General features: G+C 43.8%; 1 protein-coding gene across 2 annotated transcripts; it reads right to left on the bottom strand.

Annotated features, from left to right (window-relative positions):
- Positions 1 to 1,054: 1,054 nt before the first annotated feature.
- On the bottom strand, positions 1,055 to 15,632 carry cfap161 (cilia and flagella associated protein 161). Of its 2 annotated transcripts, XM_079567412.1 has the most exons (9): positions 15,537 to 15,632; positions 5,905 to 5,981; positions 5,296 to 5,385; positions 4,982 to 5,199; positions 3,585 to 3,666; positions 3,456 to 3,491; positions 3,255 to 3,377; positions 1,419 to 1,492; positions 1,055 to 1,301 (listed from the first exon to the last, which is right to left on the bottom strand). In XM_079567412.1, the coding sequence occupies exons 2-9, from the start codon at positions 5,968 to 5,970 to the stop codon at positions 1,076 to 1,078; spliced, it is 915 nt and encodes a 304-aa protein (XP_079423538.1). In that variant the 5' UTR covers positions 5,971 to 5,981; positions 15,537 to 15,632; the 3' UTR covers positions 1,055 to 1,075. The 2 variants fall into 2 exon arrangements, with proteins under 2 accessions (XP_079423538.1, XP_079423537.1); XM_079567411.1 differs by lacking the exon at positions 15,537 to 15,632 and having other exon boundaries at positions 5,905 to 5,998.
- Between the last annotated feature and the right edge of the window lie 949 nt (positions 15,633 to 16,581).

Raw genomic sequence — 16,581 nt, 5'->3', positions numbered from 1 at the left:
CTGGGCCGGAGGAAAACCTGAACTGGATTCTCACCGCCGCAGCAAAGCCGTATCCGCGCTCTAATCCCGCCCAACTGCGGCCACAAGGCGACAGAGGTGAGGGGAGTTTTCACAACAACCACGACAAACAATTCAATAAAGATAACAACCTTACACTTTAAAAAAATAAATGCTGGTATTAAGTTTGAAAAATAAATGATTGTTTTTAGTTCAAAGAAAGAATTAGGTTGGAAAAAATGACAGAATAACTGAAATGAAGTAAACATTTCTCTAATAGCCTAACTAAGCACTAGCACTTGTATAGCATAAAGTACTTTATATATATATATATATATATATATATATATATATATATATATATATATATAAAACATTAATCAATTAGAAGCTTAGAAATAGGGATTTGTGTTTTTGCTCAGACCATAGACATGTCTAGACCCTTTAAAACTAATAGCGTGAGCCCTTTGCCTCACTTTAACCACAGACTTTAACTATTCTTCATTTATGTCAGACACAGGCATGGTGCGCGGTGTTACTATGGCAACGTATGCATTATCTGCAGCAGCGTATCCTCCTCTGACCACAGTAATTATACACTTTTGGTATAAAAACCTTTAATGTTGCGTTATTTAGAGTGATTTTAGAAATAGTTGGAGGCGAGTTACACCATTTATGTGAGTGCAAATAACACACTGTGTACTTGGCGCCATCTAGTGTTGAAGGAGCGGAACCACAAAGTTATTACGACTTACTTTTGACTAACAACAAAAATCAAAGTCATCTTAAAAATTAAACATTATTGCTCACATTAAACTTAATCCACTAAAGAAGAATTTTGAAGCTGCTATCACACAAGGGCTCCTATGGTAAAATATAACTTGACCTGTTAATATGTTTTTGATTGAAATAGCTCTTGATTTCAGTAAGTATGACCTCCTAGTGCTACAAATTCAAACAAACGACCATTTTCAGTTAATTACAAGCTTTAAAATGTATTGAAATGATGAGTTGCAGAATCATTTGGAACAGCTGTAACAACATAAATTCAGAGTAAATCAATCAATTATAAACAATGTTACTGCTGTGTCCCGTCCAGTTCAGGCCCAGAGTTGACCTCTTGACTCGGGGCGGGGTGTGGGTCATCACTCGGGGCGGGGCGTTCATGGTTGTGGTTAAGGATGACCAGCCCCTCCTGTCCCGGGTCGGACGTGCACATCCACCAGTGGTTCTTCTCCTCCTCTGCTTTGTGAGAGTCCAGGGAGGTGTGCGCCGCCAGCTCGTACTCTCTCCCGTACATGGTCCTGCAGAGAGGCGAGGACGCGGGGGGTCCCAGGTCAAAGGAAAAACAGAAAATGTATATATGGAAGTGGATTATCTTCATTGAAGCTTTTATCCATGTTGGGAAATGCGTGGATTACCAAAGGATGTGGTCTCCCAGAACAGCCAGAGCTTGGTTGGTTTTGCAGTGGACGATCAGGACCTTTGCATTGACCTGGAGACAAAAGGAAGAATTGCACAAGGATATTTTAGAGCACCCACACAAATTGCTATGTTGACATTTTTTTTTATGTTTAATGATTTAATTAAGTTTAGGATAGAATGATACAAATTGGACGTTATCGCAGAGAACTATTCGGGGCAGAACCAGCCAACATAGATTAACCTCTTGACCCCCCGCCTGAACCGAGCACATTTTCTCCAGTCCGACCTTATCCAAACCTAAAGCTTCTTCTTCTCTTCAAAATAGTGACAATAACGAGACGTAAATGAGGATGAAAACCTATGGGTGCGGAAAGCTCTTCTCTATGGTCCTCATGGCCTGGAGCTGGACCCCCTGGTGGTCAGGGGTGACTCCAAAAGACACTTTGTAAACAGCGTTTTTATGAGCACTTTGACCTGGGTGCTGAGGAGGAACCTGCGTGAACGGAGGAACCTGCATTCTGGAATCTGAGGACTGGACGGTCTGCAATCTTGGCCCGTCATGGGAGTGGGCCATGGGAGTGAATCTCTTCTTCTGTGGTTCTCCCCAAGGTTTCTCTTTTCTCCTGCCGGGTTTTTGAGTTTTTCCTTGCCGTGCTGGAGAGTCTAAGGACGGGGGACGCACGCGCCGCTCGTCGCTACCTCCTATTGGACATTATATTTGCCTGGATTCACCTGAACTTTTAATGTCATATTTATTGCTCTGTTTTATTGCCTTGATGTTTGGTGCAGCCCCGTGAGGCGACTTCTGTTGTGATATTGGGCTATACAAAACCATTAAACTTGAAACTTGAAACTTGACCTGCCGCAGCACTGCTTAAAAGCCTGGCTCCAAAGAGTTTTTCTAAAAATCGATATGTCCCATGTGACCACGCTGGGCTGGTGACAAAAACAAGACGAAAAACACGAAAAAACGTGACAACAACACCAGGAAAAATCTTCGATCAGTGTTGTAGGTCTTGGCTTTCAAATGAGTTTCTACACTGGCCTATAGGCTGCAAGCTCCAGTCGAGAAGCTTTTAGATTTGGGTAAAGCCAACCTGGAGAAAATGTGCTTGGTTAAGGCGGGGGTTAAGAGGTCAAGACAAGGAATTTTGGTCTAGTTTTATAATAACTGTGCATCCTGTGGTGCAAAAGAACAGCTTCGAGGCTTGCACCCCTCCTCATCGAGATGTGCTCCTCTTTATTTACCACAGTACACTTCTTTCTGCAGCCTTGTTTTCATTGTTTTATACATCCTGGGATTGGGATGCTCAGTCTGATTGCGAAGATGTACACAGCTCATAGGCACGGCTCGGCACCAAGAAATGGCTATCTTTTTTTGGGAAAATGTGTCAGCCATCTTGTGATCAGCCAGAGTCTAATTGCAAAAAGTGCACCATAAACGTTATTGAATAAAATGTATGTAAAAATAATCAGCCTACTGTGGTAATACTGGAGTTACCGTCACAATTTTCTGGATATTTCCACATGAGTATGGACTAACATGCACATTAGGTAACACACAACTCTAAAAAAGTCAGTTTTACAAAGTCAATTGTTAGTCTTGTAGCTTAAATGTGTTCTTGAGTAGAATCGACAAGAATAAAATAGCCGCCAGAGCTGAAGGTTTGTTCCAATGGGTTACCATAGCAACGTCCCATCTAGTGTTTTAATATATGGTTCAAAGGCTTTTTAAGTGAACATTTTAAAATCTCCACTGGTTTATATTGGTGAACGTGCCAGGAATCCAAGAAATTTTAGCATTTATTGTTTTTTGTTGTTGTTGTACTCACAGGGACAGGTAGACCCTCATGCTCCAGCCTCTCCTGGGGGTCAAAGTGCACGACCCGCCACCACGACAGAAAAGAGCCCTCAGTCTCCAGGTTCACATCCTGCAGACGCGACTTCTTTGAGCACTACATCCGACAGCACAGAAAATATTGATGAAAAAGGCAAATCATACAAAATGACAATGTAGCCAGACCTGTCAGTACCTTTTGAAAACTGCATATGTCACTGGTCAAGAAGAGCTCAAACAAAAAAGAAAAACATGTACAGTTATTTATGGTTGGCTGTTGTAAATAATATGAATATAATCATCAAACTACCGAGCAGCATCTTACCCCTCTGGTAAATCCACAAAGTGTTTTCAGGGCAAAGCTCTGCTCGTAGTGCAGGCGCAAACTGTCCGAGCTGCCGTCGACACTGCAGGGACATGAACGGAGGGTAAGTGTGTCCAGGGCACTCAGAGATTACTGATATCAGTGGGATTATTGTTTATAAGAGAAAGTACTGACAACAGAACCCCCGCAGTGAATGTGCAAATGAGCTAAAACGGGACTGCCGAACGCCGCAAAACCACACTGCATCCTGAGAGTATCAAAATCAGTAACATTTGACCTTTTATTGGCCGTTACTGGATTTTAGCTGAGGGCCGGAGATGATTTAATCCAGCCCCTGCCCTGTAGAGCATAAATTCTATGTAAACGTATGTAAAAAAAAGTAAGTCTCTAGCCCATTCCTGTGCGGAGTTATGCTTTTTTAAAGAATAACCAGAATGCTCATTCTAGCCACTAGGGGGCATTACATTTTTAAAAAAAGGAAAGAGTTCCACACGTGTCCAACTGTGGCTTCAATAACAGTTTACCACTGAGTGTGGAGTGAATGAATAATGACTATGTAGCCATTTGAGGAACTTGTGACACAGGCTTGTAAAGTGCAATACAAGTATAAGCCGTTGTTATTAATGAAGCTACAGTCAATTTGGATTCATTTATTGGAAAAAAATGTCTCCATTATATTTTACATGCCCGTGACCCGCCGTGGAAGCGGAATTTCGGCCCGCGACCCAAAATGAGTTTGACACCCCTGGGATAGAGGCTTAGAGCTCAGAGAATATACTTTAAAACAGCTCTGCTCGTGCACAAGTGTCTTACCTACGTATTCTGATCGAATAGAGGAAAGTAGTCTAACTGGCCAGGCCATCAAAGAACATATCTGACCTGTTAGAGGCATATGAACCATCTCAGGCTCTGAGAACATCAGGGGGGGGTCTCCTGTTGGTTCCCAGAGCTAGGGCTAAACATAGTGAAGCTGCATTTCAGTTTTATGCAGCTAAAATCTGGAAGTGTGAGACAGGCCTCAATTCTGGCCAGCCTAAACCAGTTGTTCTCGAACTTTTCACACCAAACACCACCTAAAACAAGTACCAGGACTTAAGTAGCTCTAAATAAAGACTGACCCAAAGGTAAACAAACCACTGCTGTACTGAGTCATCCACACTAAACTAGTATTACATTTATTCAAATCAAAGAGCATCACAGTGTTCTTTTGGAGAATAAATGACAGTATTTGCCACAACTATGTCCATATGATGATGTGCAGATTTGGGGTCAATGATCAATAAAAAGTCAAAACAAAAGTTGATACTGAATGGTTTGGTATTGTATTTGTAACACTCTCAACTATGAGGATGAGAAAAACAGCAGAATAGACGTGTTTTCCCTTTCCCCTGACTGACCTGGTTATGGTAAACGCGGTGCGTGTGCGGGGCTGCATGTCCCGCCCCGCGCTGACCTCACAGGGGGCGCTGATCCCAAGGAAGGGCTCTCTGGTCAGACTGGACACACTCGCGTTTATACTGACCGCAGAGCATTCCCTGCTGGGACCGCCCATGTTCACCAGCATCACCGTGTCTCCAAAGTGCACACCGCCGTCAGTGGACACGGACAGACTCACCTGGACACGTGGACACATGAGCGCAGGGACGTGAGAGTGATGCCAAACATACAAGACGGACTTCATAATGTCAGGAAGTTAAAACCGTGAGCTGACTGGTTTGAGAATGTGCTCCTTCAGCAGGTCCACTTTCTGGGCCGCCAGCTCTCCTCGCTCCTTTTTCCCCAAATACTCTTTCAAAACATCCTGGAAAATGAGATCAAAGCATAAAAAGTAACTTATTTTAATTCATTTAATGGACAAACATGAATTTTCTACACTTTCCTTTAGTAGCCAATTTTATTATTTATATTATTATTTTTTCTCCCGGAGTGGTTAGCTCCCTTTAATGCAGACAATTTTTTATTTTTTATTTAATTTTAATTTTAATTTTTTATTTTATTTTTTTTGTATTTTATTTTATTTATTTATTTATTTTGTTTTATTTTATTGTATTTTTTTAAATATTTTTTATTTTATTTTTACAGTCTATGATCCAGACACAGGCCCACTTGTTTTGAACCACGTGACCCATTTCTACGGGGCATTTCGAGGGGGACAAACTTTATATCACAAGGAAATGTCAAACTATACCTTACCATACAAATAGTGTGCCTTACAAAACATGCATGTCAAAAAATAAATACATACAAAGCACAATTTACAATCAATATCAACGTGTTAGCAAGCTAGCTACGAGACACATTAGCATAAATGAGCACAAACCTCTTCCAAACAGGAGTCCTCGTACCAGTTTCCGATCTTCGTGCGGCGTGTTCTCAGCATCGCCATATTTCCAACAGCTGATACAACAATGAGCAGAAAAAACACTTTAGGAAACTGTGTGTCTGTGTCTGTGGTGGTTGTGCTGTGCCTGTGCTCAAAGTTTGGACGTGTTTCTATGGCAACTAATGAGGCGCACCGCCACGAGACCATGAGCAGCACGTGACCGGGAAAACATATGAAACACAGCTCAACAAAACAAACAGTGATAAATGAGTATTATTACTATTAAAATAGGCTTATTTTAAGTAGCCTATGTTGCTAGCATTACCCCGTAACAATACAAGCTACTTCTTGGATGGGAAAATGGCCTCTTAGACCATTATTTGGTGAGTAAATAAAAATAGAGTTTGGGAATGTGATGTCATATCGCCTAGCATTATGGGATTAGCAGCAATTGTAAACCAATGGAGATTTTAGAAGTTAAAATACTGGAGTTATTGTTCACATTAAAACACTTGGACACCACAGTGAGTTAGATGTATTTACCAGCAGTAACTCAGCAGCTAACGGAGCTGTTCCACGGCTATTTTCCCCACTTTATAAACTGTTTTTAGCTAGTGTTAGTCAGTGGAAATGTATGCTAACAGCTGCAAAGATGGCCGATGTCCATGGTAACTAGACTTTCCTGAACTCTTTACGTCATCATTTGGAGGGTGGGTCTTGGTGGGGTTCCTTAGGTTTAGCCATAGACTATAAAAACTTAAATAAGAATGAGTAAGAGCTTATAAACAATATAGCCTTGTAAACCACCCACTTCTTCTCCGCGGTAAAGAAGGTGGTCTGGACAACCAATCACAAAAGTCACAGGGAATTGACAAGGTTACGTCACTCACTGCGTCTATGTTGTAGCTCTATCAACAGTGACACGTGCTGAAGTTATTTGCCAAAACTAATTATGTCATCACGTTCGCTGACAATCTGTGCGTTATCAGACTAACTTCTTCTCCATGCGTGGAATGGACAGGGCATCGTAGGGCAGAGCCAGGCAGAACAAAATCCTCTATTTACATCAGCACCATGGACAGAGGACGGAGCTACTACAGCCAACAGCAGACATGATGAACGCTGGTCAAAAACATTTCACTGTTGTATTGTACATTCAATTTAATTCCTCTTTATTATTTCAGCATCTGGGGTCCACACATTTCTACATCGGAACAGGGTTCAGCACAGTAATCTAAGCCAAAGAGAGATACACAGGTGAAAAAGCAAATACATAAAAAAATAAGTTTATATGATGCTCAAAAGGAGTAGGCAGAAGATTAAGCTTGATAATGTCTACCCGTTTTGTACTTGAGAAATATACATTCATTTACTATGCATAAACAAGAAGATATGACACATAGTTCTTTCCAACCGGTCCATGTCTCGCCTGCCCTGATCCTTTGTATAGTTGAAGAGCAGTGATGGTGACGACAAGCAGCCACAATATTGTGTTTCTTAAAGGAATAGGCCACCGTTTTTATATACTGAGATATGTTCTTACCTTAGCTTTGACGAGTTCTTTAGGACCTGTCTGATCTTCCCCCGTGCCTTCAGTCACGTAAACACAGCGCAGACGGCGTTAGCATTTAGCCTCTCCCTCTCTCCTCTATAGCTCCAAAACAGGTCAAGATAGAAGCTACCAAGCTCTTCCACTTTTTCCCTATTTAAATATGGTTGTGTGAAGTGTTCCACTACAAAGTATAATTACACAAAATTAAACAATGTGGATTTTCTAAGCGGATAAAAGGGGGAACTATATTGTAAGGCGTAATAATACCAGGAGTAGTTCGAAATCAGCGCAGTAATCTTCAATTTACTGTGCCGATGCCAAATAGTGTTTTTATTATTATTTATTATAGAGACTTTGAGAGCCAACAAGTTTCATTATGCTTGTGTGTGATGACAAATAACGCATTCTATTCTTTTCCATTGTGTACTGTGTTGCTGATAATTTTATACACCAGTGATTTGTCAAATAAGTAAAATGTTGGTCTATTAACATATCAAGATAGAATTGTTTTTTCAAAGCGTTTTAATGCATAAGAAATACTGTTTGGCATTTTATTTGGCACATTATTACAATGTGCAGTTTTGGAATGTGGTCTAATGACATCTGAATAAATCTATTTTTCAAACAAAACAAGTTATCTATCTACAACAGGAAACACTGTGACAACCAGGCACCCGTCTGTGCATGGTCAGTCACCTATACCCTCGCCTTCACCACACCCGGTTTACTCCCCTGTCCAGCCTCCCTCTCTGACCTCACACACAACGCCCATTTCTACCCCTTCTCCTATTCGCTCCCCCTGTCCCCGCCGCCGGTTAAGCCTCCTGGGTTTGCGCTAGTAAAATGGCATACCTTTGCGGGACAGGGAAGTAGCAGCCTCGGATCCTGAGGGGTAGCAAAGCAACACTTAAGCACACTCCCAACGAGTGTGATCAATTCTTCCACCAACCAATCTTTGCTGGTAACATTCCCTCCTTCCATAGCGCGTGTCAGTATCGCAAACATCTTGTTTTTAACAAAATAACTCCCCCGCAGAACCGGACCTACCGCTTCCTGGTTGCTACGTACGTCGGTGACGTCATTCCACGCACCGTACGTACAGGTCCGCTGGGACTCTAGATTGTCCGTGAGTTTTCTTTCTTTGTGCCTTGATTGATGTATTATTCTGCGTTTTTGCTGTGGTTTCGAGCCTTGATAAAAGTATGCTAAAATAATTATGTTTACTGTAGATCACTCTGGTGCTGGCTAGACCGCACTTCCGCATTACGTCAGTGTGACGTCACTTAGTGCTCGCGCAGTACGTACAAGTTAATGATTTTGTATGTGTATTTTTGAAAAGGAAATGTTGGAAGGGACAAATTAAGCAACCACAGTTTTTGTTTATTTAGATACGCTGTGGAGCGGAGAAAATTGGGGGGCACTTTCTGGCTCCTTTGGACTTTTTCCCTTTTTGAGTGGGGATTTATTTCTGAACACTTGTGATATATTTGGATATCAGTATTTATGTATAATACACATTTGCATAACCCACATGTTCTGTCTGTGTTGGTGGTGTTCATCATATGTCATATATACAAAAGGGTTTATGCCATGTAGCACATGCCCTTGTGAGGATTGTAGCATTGCAGCATTGTAAGGAAAACTCACCGATTATAACAAACCCTTTTATCCTATACGTCAGGAGGGAAACCTGACTGGCACCCCTAAAAAGAACTTAACAATCATAATAAAAATAACAACAAAAAGAATAACAAACTGTCAATCCGTCACATAAAAGTGGCACCCCAGATGGGACAAAAGAAAAAAAACATATGACATAGCTGAACAAGAGAACACCAATCACAAGAATACAAAATGACTAGCACAGAAACAGTAGAGGGAATCTTTAAGGAACTGGAAGAGGAAGCGCCATTTTCCCCACCACATTTGTCACCTACAAAGGGACGCTCCACAGCGTACTCCCTTCTGGATATGTCACCGACTGGCCTAGATAACTTTCTTGGTTCTCCTGTGATGCCTCCGCCGCCTCCTGGTCTCCTAGTAGTAGAAGGCATGGCTGCTGCGAGGACCCCAGTAATGGACGTAAAGTTTATAATGGAGGAGGTCAAATCCAGCATTAAGGAGGAAATGCACAGTATGAGAACCACGACCACAGAACGGGTTGAGAAGATAATCAAGGCCCATGCTATGGAACAGTATCAACACCTGGATGCACAATTGGAATATGTGCTTTCACAAACCAAAGCGTCCATTGGTTGGAGACTGAAGCACCACCAATCGGAGCTGCTCAAGGAATTCCATTCGCTGCTTGCACCAGTGACGGACAGTATTTCCAACCTGCAAGGGGAGTTTTCGCGCCTCCAGGGGGAGCTCTCGGAGCATCAAACCAACATGAAGATTATGACAGAGGAACTGACGGCTACGGTCCAGTCACTACAGAGTAGTCCAACACCTGTAATGGATCAAACAGTGCAGACTGGTTTCCAGGACCTGCCAGAAACCTTGACACTCACCGGCAGACCCAGGCTGGAATCGACAGCTCAGCCTGGGAGAACAGGGATCCCAGCAGCATCAGATTTTTCAACCTCGGCAATCAAAAGGTGTCGGGATATCGGAAAGAGTCCAGTTAAGCTACTGTTCCCAACCTATGGACAGAGGGAGGATCCAACCGACCCGCTGCAGTACTTGGAACGCTGTGAGGACTATTTGGCCCTGAATGCATTAACTGATGAGGAACTCTTGGCTACCTTAAGGAACGTGTTGCATGGCACCGCAAGAGATTGGTGGGATGTAGCCAGACACAAAATTCGGACCTGGGTTGAATTTAAAATGCAATTTCGGGCTGCTTTTCTCTCCGAGGATTATGAGGATGAATTGGCAGAGCGAGTGCGTACCCGAGTCCAAGGAGAAAAGGAAGGCATCAGGGATTTCATATATATGTATCAGTCCCTATGCAAACGGTGGAAGCCACAAATCACAGAGGGAGACATCGTGAAGTTGATCCTTAAAAACATCAATCCTGCATTGGCCAGCCAGTTAAGGAGTAGTCGAGTACTCACTGTAGACGAGCTCGTACGGTTGGGACAGCAGCTGGAACGAGATCGGGACAATCAGCAACAGTATGAGCACCGGAAACGAGCAAGTGCACCATCGCAGCCCACTGAATCCCGCTCTACAGGCAACCCTAACAACAACAACACAGTACGGCCCAAACAGAATTTCAATCCAAATCATAATCGATCATCTCAACCTTTCTGCTGGCGCTGTAAAGGCGATCACTCTCCAGGAGCTTGTCCACGTGGGGTCACGACCCAACCATCCAGGCCTCCATTCCCTTCTCAGCAGTCTACCGGTCAATCTCCCATCCCTGGAGGCTCCGCCACTCTTGGGGCCCTTACAACATCTGGACCTCCAGGAGAAGCTTGCCCGCTGCCGTGTCAGTTGATGGTTCCCCTCAGCATCAGTACCTGGAAGGGGGCTGCAATCCTGGACACTGGTTCTTCCTATACGCTGGTGAACGAGAGGGTATGGAGTGAGATTGGTGGTGAAGTCAAACCATGGACCAGAGGGCCATTGTACCTAGCGGATGGAGAAGGACGACAACCACTGGGGTGGAGTGCATTAACAATTACCCTGCAAACTCAGACCATCACCTTACCTTGCGTAATTTTGCCAGCTCAAAGTCTTGCATTCCCTGCTGTGTTGGGTCTTGACTTCATCTCCCTTTCTGGTCTGCAGTTCGACGTTTCAGAAAAATGTTACTGGTTCAAGTTCAACCGGAAGCAATGGTATACCTTTATTCCCGAGTCGGCATCTTGGTCAGATGATCCTTCTCCTCAGCTTGCCTTTTTCTCTGCCGTTCCACCTGCCAATTTATCTGCCATTTCCGCCAGTGACGATCTCCTGCAGAAAGCAGTCACCGGTGCACACCTGGATGATTTCGGTAAGCAGTCATTGCTATCCCAACTGCAGAGTAATTCTGATGTGTGTACCCCCAACCTGGGATGTACAAAAGTACTTACCCACAAGATTTACCTATCTCATGAAGTGCCTATCAAACAAAAACCATATCGTGTTTCGCCAGTAAAACTCCAGATAATTAAGGAGCACGTGGAGGAAATGCTAGAAAAAGACATTATCGAGCCATCAACGTCCCCATATGCTGCCCCAGTGGTTTTGGTACCTAAAAAGAATGACCCCAAACCCCGTTTTTGTGTGGATTTCCGGAAAATGAATGCTGCTACACACACCGATGCCTATCCATTGCCCAATATTCAAGAGATCTTAGAGTCACTTGCTGGAGCAGTCGTCTTTACTACCTTGGACTTAAACAGTGGGTACTGGCAAGTTCGTATGGACCCAGGGAGTCGGGAAAAGACGGCCTTTGTTTGTCCGTATGGCCTGTACCAATTTAAGGTAATGCCGTTCGGGTTGAAAAATGCCCCAGCGACCTTCCAACGGCTAATGGAGGTAGTTTTGGGCGGACTACGTGGGCAGATCTGCTTTGTATATCTGGACGATATCATCATTTACTCCACCACCTATGGACAACACAGTTATGATATACAAGCGGTTTTGGACAGGTTACGGGAAGCTAACCTTACCGTCAACATGAAGAAAAGTCAGTTCTTCCGCTCTTCCCTAAAGTTCTTGGGCCATGTGGTATCTTCCGCCGGGGTTGCTGTGGACCATGAGAAAATCAAAGCAGTTCAGGACTTTCCTGTCCCCCAAAACATCAAGCAGCTCCAGAGGTTCTTGGGGATGGCTGGATGGTATCATCGTTTCGTGCCTGGATTCTCGGAGCTGACCGAACCCCTTAACGCACTGAAGCGCAAAGGGGCCAAATTTATTTGGACTCCCTCGTGCCAGATGTCCTTGGACGCTTTAAAGGAGCACCTGGTTTCTCCACCTATTCTGGGTCACCCTGACTTCACGCGGCCCTTCGTCGTGTATACCGATGCCAGTGATGTAGGGTTGGGGGCTGTTCTAGCTCAGCAATCTGGGTTAGGCACTGAACAGGTCCTCGCCTTTGCCAGCCGAACATTAAACAAGGCCGAGCGAAATTACTCGACGACTGAGCAAGAATGTCTGGCTGTTGTGTGGGCCGTTGAAAAATGGAGATATTACCTGGAAGGGAGACACTTCACAGTGGTGACTGATCATTCGTCGCTGGTCTGGGTGTTCAAAACTCAGAAACCAAGCACTCGGCTGATTCGCTGGGCTCTTCGGCTGCAAGAATTCTCGTTTACGGTGGAATATCGCAAGGGGAAGTACAACACCGTTCCGGACGCCTTGTCGAGAGCCCCTGTGGAGGAGTCCGCCTATCCACCTGCAACGTGCGCCGTTGTACTCCGATCCCAGCGTGACACCTCTCCCACGCTCTCTGTGACCGATGAGAACATCTGGAAGGCTCAGCAGCAGGACCCTTTCGCTCAGGATCTGTATCAGCAAATTGTGGATAAAGGAGCAGTTAACGAGACCCCTACCAGCAAGTACACCATTCTTGAAGACAAGGTCTACCGTGTCGTTGAATTACCGCACAAAACTTTGTACCAAGTTTATATTCCTCCATCACTTCGTCAACAACTGCTCTACCACCATCATAACGATCCACTTTCTGGACATTTGGGACGATACAAAACCTACAGACGTCTGCAAGCATTGGTGTACTGGCCAAGAATGAGTATTGATGTTCGAGACCATGTGAGGAATTGCCAAGTGTGTCAAAGGTACAAACCGGAAAATCGGAAACCACCCGGGAAATTGCAGCAGACGAAAGTAAATGCTCCCTGGGAAATGTTGGGGGTGGACTTGATGGGTCCTTTTCCCCGTAGTTCAAATGGCAACCTTCATCTCCTAGTCTTTGTAGACTATTACTCCAGATGGGTGGAGATGTTTCCCATACGGAAGGCGACTGCAGAGACCATCTCCCAATATCTTGTGAAGGAGATTTTGACTCGATGGGGTGTACCGACATATCTCCTCTCTGATCAAGGTCCTCAGTTTGTGTCCTCAGTGTTTGAGGAAACCTGTAAGAAATGGAACCTCACACCCAAACGGACTTCTACTTACCACCCACAGACCAATCTAACCGAAAGAATTAACCGAAATATCAAGGCCATGCTGGCCTCCTATGTCGAGGATAATCATAAACATTGGGACAAATACCTTCCCGAGTTTCGGTTTGCTCTTAATTCAGCAGTGCATGAGTCCACAGGTGTGACCCCTGCGGAGCTCAACCTCGGACGTCCTCTTCGGGGCCCTTTGGAGGCCGAGCTGAGTCCGAACCTGTGTGCTCCTGACACTCCTGCTTATGTTACGGCCAATCAGATTGCTGAACTTCAGGAGTTTGTCGGTGTCAACCTGCAGAAAGCAAAACGGAAACAAAAACAGTACTATGATCGGGGAAGAAGGGAAGGAAATTTCTCTGAGAAGGGGCGTGTCTGGATACGTACTCATCCTTTATCAAAGGCTGACCAAGCCTTTTCGGCCAAGCTTGCTCCGAGATGGAAGGGTCCATACCGCATCACACGGAGGACCGGGCCGGTAAATTTTGAAGTTGTCCTGGAGGACAATGGAGAGGATCTTCGAGTGGTACATATGGCCCAAATGAAGCCTTGTTATCCTTCTGCAGAGGAGTGGGACAGGAAACAGCGCGAAAAACTATGTCAAATCCTTGAGGAGGAAAGTGACGAGGAGGATTTCCTGGGCTTTGCCGCCAGTGTCCTAAGCACAGCTACGGGAGCTATATAAGAGTGAATGAAATTCCCCTCTATCTCTATCAGGAATCAGCGGGAAGGAGAAGGAGTGAAGGGATTCGTTCTGACCTGGAGATTTACCCTCTTTATTTCGGGTCTTCTCAAGGGGGGAGGTGTGTGACAACCAGGCACCCGTCTGTGCATGGTCAGTCACCTATACCCTCGCCTTCACCACACCCGGTTTACTCCCCTGTCCAGCCTCCCTCTCTGACCTCACACACAACGCCCATTTCTACCCCTTCTCCTATTCGCTCCCCCTGTCCCCGCCGCCGGTTAAGCCTCCTGGGTTTGCGCTAGTAAAATGGCATACCTTTGCGGGACAGGGAAGTAGCAGCCTCGGATCCTGAGGGGTAGCAAAGCAACACTTAAGCACACTCCCAACGAGTGTGATCAATTCTTCCACCAACCAATCTTTGCTGGTAACATTCCCTCCTTCCATAGCGCGTGTCAGTATCGCAAACATCTTGTTTTTAACAAAATAACTCCCCCGCAGAACCGGACCTACCGCTTCCTGGTTGCTACGTACGTCGGTGACGTCATTCCACGCACCGTACGTACAGGTCCGCTGGGACTCTAGATTGTCCGTGAGTTTTCTTTCTTTGTGCCTTGATTGATGTATTATTCTGCGTTTTTGCTGTGGTTTCGAGCCTTGATAAAAGTATGCTAAAATAATTATGTTTACTGTAGATCACTCTGGTGCTGGCTAGACCGCACTTCCGCATTACGTCAGTGTGACGTCACTTAGTGCTCGCGCAGTACGTACAAGTTAATGATTTTGTATGTGTATTTTTGAAAAGGAAATGTTGGAAGGGACAAATTAAGCAACCACAGTTTTTGTTTATTTAGATACGCTGTGGAGCGGAGAAAATTGGGGGGCACTTTCTGGCTCCTTTGGACTTTTTCCCTTTTTGAGTGGGGATTTATTTCTGAACACTTGTGATATATTTGGATATCAGTATTTATGTATAATACACATTTGCATAACCCACATGTTCTGTCTGTGTTGGTGGTGTTCATCATATGTCATATATACAAAAGGGTTTATGCCATGTAGCACATGCCCTTGTGAGGATTGTAGCATTGCAGCATTGTAAGGAAAACTCACCGATTATAACAAACCCTTTTATCCTATACGTCAGGAGGGAAACCTGACTGGCACCCCTAAAAAGAACTTAACAATCATAATAAAAATAACAACAAAAAGAATAACAAACTGTCAATCCGTCACAACACTCTTGTAGTTCGGTCTGTACTTCAATATTTTAAGGTGATCCATAGCTTTTATAAAGACTTCTGATATATTGAACATAAATGTTTACCTTAAGCAGTTGAATGGTCCTGGTCTGTGTCTCCTTGTCCGGCTCAGACCACAGACTGGGTTTAGCATAGGTTTAGCTCGTTTAGGTCGACAAAAATAGATTGTTGTGTACTTCATCAAACTGACCACCAGAGGGCATGGTTGTACAACACAACCCTAAAAAGTACATTTCAGCTTAGTGAAGTGTCCAGATGTATAATAACAACAATGATGACGATGATGATGATGATGATGATGATGATGCTCCAGCCGTCCTGGGGCAGGCTGACAGAAGCAAGGCTGCCAATCTGCACCATCAACACCCTTTAAGAATCAGTGTTGGGAAAGTTACTTAAAAATTGTAATATATTCTATATTAGTGATTACAGCTAAAAAAATGTAATGTTTTTTATTACATTTCACCGTTTCCAAATGTGGCTTAGTTACACTACTTTGAGTTACTTTTGGCAAAATACAAAGTGAAGAGGACGTCATGAATGTCAGAACTCATGTTAATTAACATGCACTGTCCCATCTTACATAAATAAATAAATAAAAAAGTTATAATACTACCGAGCAGAAGTGCAGTCAGAGATTTCCTTTTCCTTTGTTGTCCCCATTCTCTTGTGTTTTGTTTTGAGGAAATTAGTTACACCCAACTGCAGATCTTATTCACCGGCGTCCAACTTGATTTGTTTCTGCATTATGTTTGGGGGAGTTTTTTCATTTTTTCATTTGTTCATACATTGAACTGCACTTGTAACTCGAGTTACTTGAAATGCAATGACTAATATATTCCCGTATTTTGTGCAAGTAATATGTTATATTCCTTAGTTCCTGGGAAAAGTCATATATTTTTGTAACTCGTTCCTTTTGTAATATGTTACCCCCAACACTGTGAAGAAAACAGCGCTCAAAAAAGAATCGGGTCACGACATGTTATTATGTACATCCAATGTGTGTATGGGAATCAAAATGGCCATGTTAATGGTTGCAAATCATAATCTGCACGTTCTGAGATGCATGTGATCCGGGTATTGAAGAAAGATTTGAGCTTTCTCTTCAAT

Source organism: Gobius niger (genome assembly GCF_951799975.1).
Source record: "Gobius niger genome assembly, chromosome: 12".
Taxonomy (NCBI): domain Eukaryota; kingdom Metazoa; phylum Chordata; class Actinopteri; order Gobiiformes; family Gobiidae; genus Gobius; species Gobius niger.
Note: the sequence above shows the minus strand (reverse complement) of the source record. Positions and strands in the feature narration are given on the sequence as shown.

Coding starts and splice junctions, on each gene's coding strand:
- cfap161 (XM_079567412.1), bottom strand. CDS start 5,970: ATGGCGATGCTGAGAACACGCCGCACGAAGATCGGAAACTGGTACGAG. Junction 5,200..5,295: donor AGGAGCACATTCTCAAACCA/GTCAGCTCACGG, acceptor CCACGTGTCCAG/GTGAGTCTGTCCGTGTCCAC. Junction 1,302..1,418: donor CTGGGAGACCACATCCTTTG/GTAATCCACGCA, acceptor GCCTCTCTGCAG/GACCATGTACGGGAGAGAGT.